The sequence below is a fragment of the Gadus morhua genome, chromosome 8 (assembly GCF_902167405.1).
Source record: "Gadus morhua chromosome 8, gadMor3.0, whole genome shotgun sequence".
In the NCBI taxonomy this organism is placed as follows: domain Eukaryota; kingdom Metazoa; phylum Chordata; class Actinopteri; order Gadiformes; family Gadidae; genus Gadus; species Gadus morhua.
In genome coordinates, this window is record NC_044055.1 from 22,244,244 (window position 1) to 22,253,964 (window position 9,721).

General features: G+C 48.4%; 2 protein-coding genes across 3 annotated transcripts; one reads left to right on the forward strand and one right to left on the reverse strand.

The window, feature by feature from the left end:
* LOC115548746 (myocilin) lies at positions 1-3,366 on the forward strand. 2 transcript variants are annotated; one of them, XM_030363565.1, is made up of 3 exons: positions 1-868; positions 1,507-1,608; positions 1,833-3,366. In XM_030363565.1, the coding sequence occupies exons 1-3, from the start codon at positions 400-402 to the stop codon at positions 2,633-2,635; spliced, it is 1,374 nt and encodes a 457-aa protein (XP_030219425.1). In that variant the 5' UTR covers positions 1-399; the 3' UTR covers positions 2,636-3,366. The 2 variants fall into 2 exon arrangements, with proteins under 2 accessions (XP_030219425.1, XP_030219424.1); XM_030363564.1 differs by having other exon boundaries at positions 5-868; positions 1,504-1,608.
* A 654-nt stretch (positions 3,367-4,020) lies between these two features.
* On the reverse strand, positions 4,021-9,686 carry LOC115548747 (phospholipid phosphatase 6-like). Its single transcript, XM_030363566.1, has 2 exons — positions 8,832-9,686; positions 4,021-6,916 (listed from the first exon to the last, which is right to left on the reverse strand). Exons 1-2 carry the CDS (start codon positions 9,253-9,255, stop codon positions 6,501-6,503), a joined length of 840 nt encoding a protein of 279 aa, XP_030219426.1. The 5' UTR covers positions 9,256-9,686; the 3' UTR covers positions 4,021-6,500.
* Positions 9,687-9,721: the final 35 nt, after the last annotated feature.

Below are 9,721 nucleotides of genomic sequence, written 5' to 3' on the forward strand. Positions count from 1 at the left end.
AACAAACACAACATTGGGTTTTTCCATGAGATGGGTCAACTGTCTGACATGTACCTGGACGCTCTGTCTCTGTTTGTCTGTACCCGTCCACTCGGCTGGCTGGGGCCCCTAGTCCTATCCCCTTCAGACCCAGTCATCCACCTCCTGCCACGCCCACCCTCTCTGGAAGACAGTATAAATATCCCTCCATCGCCAGTGTTGACATACAGCCACTGACCCGCCCTCACTAGAGGTGCTTCAGATGAGACGGAGGCTCAACAGACAAGCACACAACACACGAGGCAACAACAACAACAAACAACAACAGCCACAACAGTCCCCAGGAGAAGGAGAAGGAAACGGCCTCGTTCCCACTGATACACCAGAAGACACCTCCTCCTCAGCCCCTGCCTCACTGCCATGTGGCTCCAGCTGTCCGTCACCGTGTTCCTGTCCTCCTTCGTTCTGACGAGCTACGGCCAGGACGCGGAGCGTGGAGCCTCCCTGGGTCGCTCCATCAACCCCCGCGACGGCCGCTGCCAGTACACCTTCACCGTGGCCGCCCTGGCCGAGCCCACGGGCTGCCCCCACGCCGCCGCCGCCGACCAGATGGAGGGCGTCCTGTCCAGGCTGGGCCTGCTGGAGGCCCTGGTCAGCCGCCTGGTGGGGGGGCAGAGGGTCGGTGGAACCAGCAGAACGGGGCCCAGGGCCGACGGCAGCGAGCAGGTCCCCCCCCAGGGCGAGAAGAACCAGCTGCAGAGGGACAAGGAGCAGCTGAGCGGCCGGGTGCAGGAGCTGCTGAGGCTTGTGGAGCAGCTGGGGGCGGAGGCAGAGACCCTGAGGCAGAAGCCCTGCCCGCCGGACCAGGCGGACCACGGACCCTCTGGCAGTACGTACCAGGGCCCCCTGAAACAAGTGCTCCCAAACTAACCTCAGGTCGCTGTAACCTCCTAGAGCCACCATGTCTGGATACGTCTCAGACACAGACGAGGGCTGTTGTTGTATTTGTCTAATCTTCTGTTCAAACTTGTAAAGAATAAACATGTTTAGTCAAATATTTTGTTTTGCAACACTTGATTTATTCAATTAGCACGAAGTTTATTGTTTATTGTGAAATATTACAAGTTGATGGTGGAAGGAGTACAAGTTGATGGTGGAAGGAGTAGTGTGTATATTGCTGCACAAGATGTGCAGGGTAGAGGCTAAAATACAGAAATAGTCTTCGGGGGTACAAGAGGGAGTTGTGGGGTGAGGGGGTGTGAGAATTGACAACACAGTACCTTAAAGATATTAACAGCTACCTATTTTAGGGCTTGGTCATGTGCATCAGATCAGATTTTAGTAAAAAGCATAATTTCTATCCTGTGTCGGACTGAAACCTGAGATTGAAACTGCCTCTCAGTTGATTTACTATTTTACCGATCTCAGTATCGTGCAATATGTTTAACCTAGTTTAAACTAAATAAATGTTAAAACTGCAGTTTATAAAATTCATCCAAATGATCTTTCTCCGTCTTTTTCCAGAAGCTGCCCTGAGGGTTCCTGACAGCAGCTACCAGGAGATGAAGGCGGAGGTGACCGAGGTGCCGGCCTCGTCCCTCCTCCCTGAAGGAGGACACAACATAACAGGTAGAAGCACCGTCTGACTAACACACCACAAGATAGATCCATCAACACATGCCCCTCACTGCACAGTCTCCTTGTAGCCTTCGACACTTTCCAAGGCATCAAAATTGAGCGATAGATATATCAATTCATCTCACACTGTAAATATAACACCTGAACATGAACATGAACGTGAGTTTTGTTGGTGTTTTGTACCCACCCCTCTCCTCTCCCTAACCTGGCCCCAGGCTGTGGGGAGCTGGTGTCAGTGGGAGAGCCGCTGCTCCACCGAAAGGCCGACAGCATCACAGGGAAGTACGGCGTGTGGTTCCAGGACCCCGAGCCCCCCCAGGGGCCCGCCCAGGGGCCCCTGTACACCAACCGGACGGTGTGGCGCATCGACGCCGTGGGCAAGGACGTGCGGCAGCTGTTCGCCTACGAGGACGCCGAGCAGTTCTCGCGGGGCTTCCCCCTCAAGGTGCTGGTGCTCCCTGAGCCCGTGGAGAGCACGGGCGCCACGCTGTACCGCGGCGCGCTCTACTACCAGCGCCGCCGCAGCCGCACCCTCCTGCGCTACGACCTGGCCTCCGAGACCCTGGCGGCCCGCCGGGACCTGCCCCACGCCGGCTTCCACGGCCAGAACCCCTACTCCTGGGGCGGCTACACGGACATCGACCTGGCGGCCGACGAGCTGGGCCTCTGGGCCATCTACAGCACCCCCAGGGCCATGGGCGCCATCGTGGTCTCCCAGCTGGACCCCCAGAGCCTGGCGGTGAGGCGGAGCTGGACCACCGGCGTGCGCAAGAACACGGTGGCCAACGCCTTCATGGCGTGCGGGCGGCTGTACACGGTGGCCAGCTACAGCGTGACCAACACCACCCTCAACCACGTGTACGACACCACCACGGGCCTGGGCCGCGCCATCGCAGTGCCCTTCAGGAACAAGTACCGCTACAACAGCATGGTGGACTACAACCACGCCCAGAGGAAGCTGTTCGCCTGGGACAACCACCACATGACCAGCTACGACATCACGCTGGGCCGCAGATGAGACAAGATGGCCCCGCCTCCCGCTCCTCTGTGCATCGCCTCTGTTGAGCAATGTCACATTCATCTAATATGTATGGTTTCTTCTAACAGACGTTTTTGTACTTATTATAGGATTCTATTTTTCTATCCCACTGCCTCAATTGATTAAATGTTTTCTACTTACAAAGAAAAAAAAAACTCCAGAATAAATGACATAAACGACAACATAAATATTTTATGTATTTAATTTGATAGGCCCACAACATATTATCACTGCATATAAAACATTCAACTATTGGAGTCCACAGCTGCCACTACCAAAGAGCTGGCATTTTGATAAGACCACAATTGTAACACCTTTTCCCCCTCACTCTTAATTTAGGCCTCCAAAGCACGCTATGCAAAACATTTCTTGTTATGTACTGCCATCTGTTGGCCGTTTGTGGCATCAACAGTTTTATCTTCCAGTTTCCATATAGCTATTCAGAGATAGAGGGAGACGGAGATAGGGAGAGAGAGAGCAGCTGACGGAAACCTTGATGAGGAGGTGCAGCCTGTCTATACACAGTAGTGTAGACAGTCCCTAGAGGAAAATTTAAATAATTGTACATAAAACTTTGAAAAAGTTGAACTTTCATCGAAGAATGTAATGCATAATGCTGAGAAATTCTCAATGTTTTACCCGAAGACAAACATAAACTTCCCTTTAAATACACTCAATCCATGCGTCACTCTTCGACTGTATTGAACAAATCCAGTGTGTTTCCTCTATAGTCATTTCATAATGAACTCTAGTCCATTCGGGGAAGTCCCATGGGTTAATCCAGAGCCATGTCACCTCGGGGCCTGTTGGGCCCCCAGTCAGACAAAAGCCAATGTCTATAAGTGTCTGGTTGTGCAGTGATTGGGCCAAACTGTACCGGTAAACAGACAATACATAAGCTCATTTCAGGTTCACCATTGGGCTACCAAGCACACATAGTGACTCAATGGAAAGATATATTCTTCATCTAAATGGGTATGACAGATAGTGATTGGAGGAGGGGGTGTGAGTTAATGCCGTTAAAAACACAAGAGTGTCATCAGCAAACAGAAATACATCAGTGTAGCATCACGTACAGTTTAAGTTGTAGCTTATAGGTAGGTAGGTCTAGATAGAGCCCGACAACACGCCCCCCCACCTCCACAGGCAATACAAACAGCAGACCAAAAAAGAAACAATTTCCATTGTCTGTTCCCAGACCTCTGCTCTCTCTGCCAGCTCTGGGTCACTGAGGCTTTGCAGTAATGTGATAGTTCATATATGCCAACACGTTCAATCACTGTCTGGAAAACGAACCACACACACACACACACACACACACACACACACACACACACACACACACACACACACACACACACACACACACACACACACACAAACACACACACACACACACACACACACACACACACACACACACACACATACACACACTGTTATTAGCCATCTATGCTCTCTGTGGACTATCTTGGTCTGGGTGGGTTTATTTTAGCCTCTGCATGGCTGCATGTCTACTAGGACACTCTCACCTGCTGGTCTTTTCTCTGTGGACGGCATGATGGCCAGAGAACAGTCATACCAGGCCACCAGTCAACAGTCATACCAGGCCACCAGTCAACAGTCATACCAGGGTACTATAGTCAACAGTCATACCAGGGCACCAGTCATCAGTCATAGCATGGCACTATAGTCAACAGTCTTACCAGCACACTAAAGTCAACAGTCATACCAGGCCACCAGTCAATAGTCATGCCAGGGCATTATAGTCAACAGTCATAGCAGGGCACTATAGTCAACAGTCATACCAGGGCACTATAGTCAACAGTCAAACCAGGGCAATAGTCAACAGTCTTACCAGCACACTAAAGTCAACAGTCATACCAGGCCACCAGTCAATAGTCATGCCAGGGCATTATAGTCAACAGTCATAGCAGGGCACTATAGTCAACAGTCATACCAGGGCACTATAGTCAACAGTCAAACCAGGGCAATAGTCATCAGTCATACCAGGGCACTATAGTCAACAGTCAAACCAGGGCAATTGTCATCAGTCATACCAGGGCACTATAGTCAACAGTCATACCAGGGCACTATAGCCAACAGCCATACCAGGGCACTATAGTCAACAGTCATACCAGGGCACTATAGTCAACAGTCATACCAGGGCACTATAGTCAACAGTCATACCAGGGCACTATAGTCAACAGTCATGCCAGGGCACTATAGTCAACAGTCATGCCAGGGCACTATGGTCAACAGTCATAACAGGGAACTAAAGTTAACAGTCATACCAGGGCACTATAGTGAACATTCATATCAGGCCACCAGTGCCTATTATATGGGACCGAGTTGGACCAAGGAAGTCCACTAGTTACTTTGGCTGGTGCAAGCGGCTGTGTTGTGCAATTAGGCCATGTCTCGCATGCGCACAATTTCTTATGCAACCACAAAGATTCGTAATTGTCCACGTGCTAATTTTGATAGGCAGATTGAAAGAATAAAGCCCTGCTTTGATAACCCAACAGGCAAAAACAATCAACATCATTTTAAAAACTCCAAACTGTCATCTTATCTCCAAAACTTGCATCAGTGGTTGAATGAGAATCACTTAACCATTAATGTTGAATGTACACATTTCCACCCATCCAGAAAGCATTTGTCCTTCACCAGTCATATCTTATTCTAAACTCAAAATCTTGCTATCGCCAAAACATATAAGTGTCTGGATGTGTTTCTTGACTCACACCTCACACACCGTGGACCATATATCCAAGTTAACTAAAAAGTTAAATCAGAAACCATACGTATATAACAACATTAGAACATACCTATCCTCTACTGTCTCCGAAACCTACCTGCAGGCAATTGTATTCTCTCACATTTCTTACTGTTTACCAATACGGTCTCTCACCACAGAGGAAGTTACTGAACCAATCGCACGGCTATACAACCAAGCTTCAAAGATCCACAGTAATCTTCCAAAATGGACACACCACTGCACTGCACTCACGCTCATGCTATCAGATTTCACTTTCAACTCTAACACAGTACCTCACAAACACTCATCTCTCTCTTACCATCGCAAAACGTGCCCCTAGGGCATTTCACTAGATGAGTTGCCATGGCGCTCCACCCAGTGCCTGCATACCATAATGGCTATGGGCAGAGGTCCTTCATGCATGCTTTCACCAAAGTCTGGAAGGGAATCCCTCAACACATTAGAGCATTACAATCCATCACACAGTTCCAAAAATGCACCAACTGTTACTCCTCAGTACCTACACTTGCAAATACTGAAGGTTTATAGACCACTGTGTGTGTTCAGTCTGATGTCTGACATGCTATGTTCTTGTTACGTGCTGTATGTCAATTTGACGTGTGATGTGACTTTTTTCCTTTTATATGTTATATGTACTGTAGAACAGGAACCTGCTGCAGGACAGGAGTCAGAATAAAATAAAATTATCATATCTTTGTGGTAGAATATTGCTGTATCTCCAATGAATAGGCCTACTATGAACTCCTCCTCCTCAATGGCTGGGGTCTGCTCACACACACATGGGACCAGAACTAATCATACAGCTAAGAAAAAAATATTAATTTGACTAAAGTGGATATTGAATGCCAGATATGTAAATATTGTGTGTTTTTGCATCTATCTTTTTCTTTTATATACTTTCCCTTACCTGTAATAGGCTTTCTTAGTCTGTTATATAACTTATTTTTCTGTTATTTAGGTTCTGTATCTGTTATATTGGTTCTTTATCGGTAATATAACTTCCTTTATGTTATATACATTCTTGTATCTGTTACATAGGTTCTTTATCTGTTCTTCATCTCTTTATCTGATGTATAGCTCTGTTATATAGGTTATGATCCCCGCCAGCCGGCCCAGTAGCGTCAGCAGGAGGTCCAGCAGGAGGTCCCGTGTCACCCACAGTCTCTCCACCACACTGTACTGGCAGTAGCCCATCGCCAGCCCGAAGCCGACGTCCGTCACGTAGTGTCTGGCCAGCAGCAGGCGGGACAGGCTCACCGCGACCGCCCAGCCCAGCACCAGCACCCGCATGGCCGTCGTGTCCGCCAGCTGCACCAGGATGAAGCGGGCGCACATGGCGGCCCGCGACGCATGGCCCGACGGGAAGGAGTAGCGCTCCACGAAGAAGGAGGAGAAGATGTCGGAGCGGGTCTGCGGCGGGACACGGCGTCGAACAAACCTCTTCACCACTCTGACCAGCAGAAGGTCCAGCAGCAGAGCTGGGCAGTGGGGACAGTTGGGGAGAGTCTTGGGATTAAAAGCCTCTAGTGAAGTACAGTTCATGACACAGATTTGAATAGCACAACGACACGCATAGGCATAATAATCACAATATTATAGGACTAATCAAAAACAGCACAATCTAAGCATTCCCATTAGCAACCAGTGCTTGAGCTGTGGCTCTATTCCAGCTCTATCTCTTTCAGACAGAAGGTGACCCTGCCCTGAGTGGGTCTTGCTAAAAGTCGGATACATTTCGGATACATCCGGACACATTTTGGACACATTACGGAGACATTCCTGGAGGCGTTTCGGAGAAAAGTCGGACACATCCGGCACATCCGGACACATTTCGGAGACATTCACGAAACATTCCCGGACCCATATTGGACACGATTCGGACCCATTTTGCAGGACTTGACAATAAAATCTCTTTGCGTGCCAACAACGGTATCGGCAAATCTGAAAGTGTTTCCGACGTAGCGTAGCTGAACAATCGTTGTTCATATTTAAACACCAAAGAACTGTTTTTACGGTGTACTTTTCTTTTTTTTTTGGCCAAATAACTTCTCGGAAACATTTGATATTACTTTTGATGTTACTAATTTCAATTGATAATAACTCATAATATCTGACACATGGCAACTCCAAGGTTGTAAAAAACGTTAAATGCTTTCTATGTTATTGTTTTGGCAGAATGATATTAAACTTGACAACAGTCAGTGTGTTTGCTGTTTGTCAAATGCCTTCAGAATGTCTCCGAAATCAATTCAATGTTTAATAAAGAAGCAGTTGAAACGTAAAATGCAGGTTTGAGACGTCAAATTTATTTATATTTTTAACAAGCATAAAAATGTCCTCCTAACAAACATAAAAGTAGGCCTAATTTGGCCGTGGGCCCACATGGATTAAACACACCAGGGACAACACAAGCACAAGACTGAAAACAAAGACTTTCCACTTTCACATACCTCCCCTCCTCTCCTCTCCTCTCTCCTATCCTCCTCTTCTCCTCCGCTCCTCTCTTCTCTCCTCTCCTCTCCTCTCCTCTCCTCTCCTCTCCTCTCCTCTCCTCTCCTCTCCTCTCCCCTCTCCTCTCCTCTCCTCTCCTCTCCTCTCCTCTTCTCTCCTCTCCTCTCTCCTATCCTATCCTCCTCTCCCCTCCCCTCCTCTCTCCTCTCCCCTCCTCTCTCCTCTCCTCTCCTCTCCCCTCCTCTCCTCTCCTCTCCTCTCCTCTCCTCTCCTCTCCTCTCCTCTCCTCTCCTCTCCTCTCCTCTCCTCTCCCCTCTCCTCTCCTCTCCTCTCCTCTCCCCTCTCCCCTCTCCCCTCCCCTCCCCTCCTCTCCTCACCTCACCTCTCCTCTCCCCTCCTCTCCTCTCCTCTCTCCCCTCCTCACCTCCCTCCTATCCTATCCTATCCTATCCTATCCTATCCTATCCTATCCTATCCCATCCTATCCTATCCTATCCTATCCTCTCTTCTCTTCTCTCCCCTCTCCTATCTGCTCCTCCCTCCTCTCCTCTCCCCTCCTCTCTGCTCTCCTCCTCTGTAGCGGCTGCCGACGATGAATTGTTTTCTCACCTTTGCCCGTTGGTGTTGCCATAACCACTTAGTTCTAATAATTGGGAGATCGGTGACATTGATATTATGCATGATTATTGATAGTTACAGCAATTTGGGGGTATCGTTGGTATAAAAAAAACCACCACTCTATTGGAGTTGCTAAAAAGAATACAAACATTGCTAAAAAAATTAACATATATATAATCATAGTGAATGAATAAATAGGCCTAAGCAAGTAAAATAAGTTAATGCACTCACTGTTACCTAAGAGTTAAAAAATGCAACTCAATTTATAGAACAATAATAATGCATACTTAAACGCACAGCCAAAGTCACACAAGCCAGACTCACCGAAAGCGAGATTCAACATGATCTCCTTCTCCGCGATGGTCTCCCCACGCAGGAGACTGTACAGTGTGCCAATAAACCAGGGGATCCCGTGTCCAGAGATTTCCACGAGTCTCACCAGGGGCCGAATCCCCCCCCAAGAAGACCCCTCGCAGGCACACACGCCCAGTTTCTTTGAGATCCACAAATCCACTGCCAACATGAACCGGATCGTGATGGTGAATATCGTCTGTTTCAGACTTGACGCGTAATCGTCGCTCGGTGGTCCAAAGACAGAGTAGGCGCAGCTGGAGCCCCTGCGGCGCGCAGGGCCCTCGGACAGAGACCGGCGGCGCGCAGAGGTCGAAACCTCATATCTACAGTGAGTCGCTGGGCCACTGTTTCCAGAAATACTTCCACGACAACTGTTCCTCCTAGTGTTTAACATGTTTGTTCCTCACAAACTTTCACCAAAAGTCGCTCGAAATTGAATTGTATCACTTGTTCAGTCTGTTGCGCGTAAAACGTTGGCGTCCAGAGAGAGGCGACATGGTCCGGAGAAATAAAATTAAATTCTGATTAATTCTGCCCTGGGCCGGTCTGGTCACGTGGGACACCGAGGAGACGCACTATACAATGACAGGACGGAAATAAACCCTATTACAGTAGCCTACCAAGAGGACATCTCTAAACGTTTCCACACTGTGGGTTTCTGTTGGTTGTTATAGTGTTATTGTTATTCCCGATAGCGTGCACTAAAAGTTAAGCATGGAACAAAAACTGCAATCCAACAAAAATCATGATGACCCAGTGCCCCTTGTGTTTATGAAATAACAAGTTATGGTTTCCTCACTGGAAATCGACAAACGAATATAGTTCCATGTGGTGCACAGCACAGTGGTCAAACAGAGGGA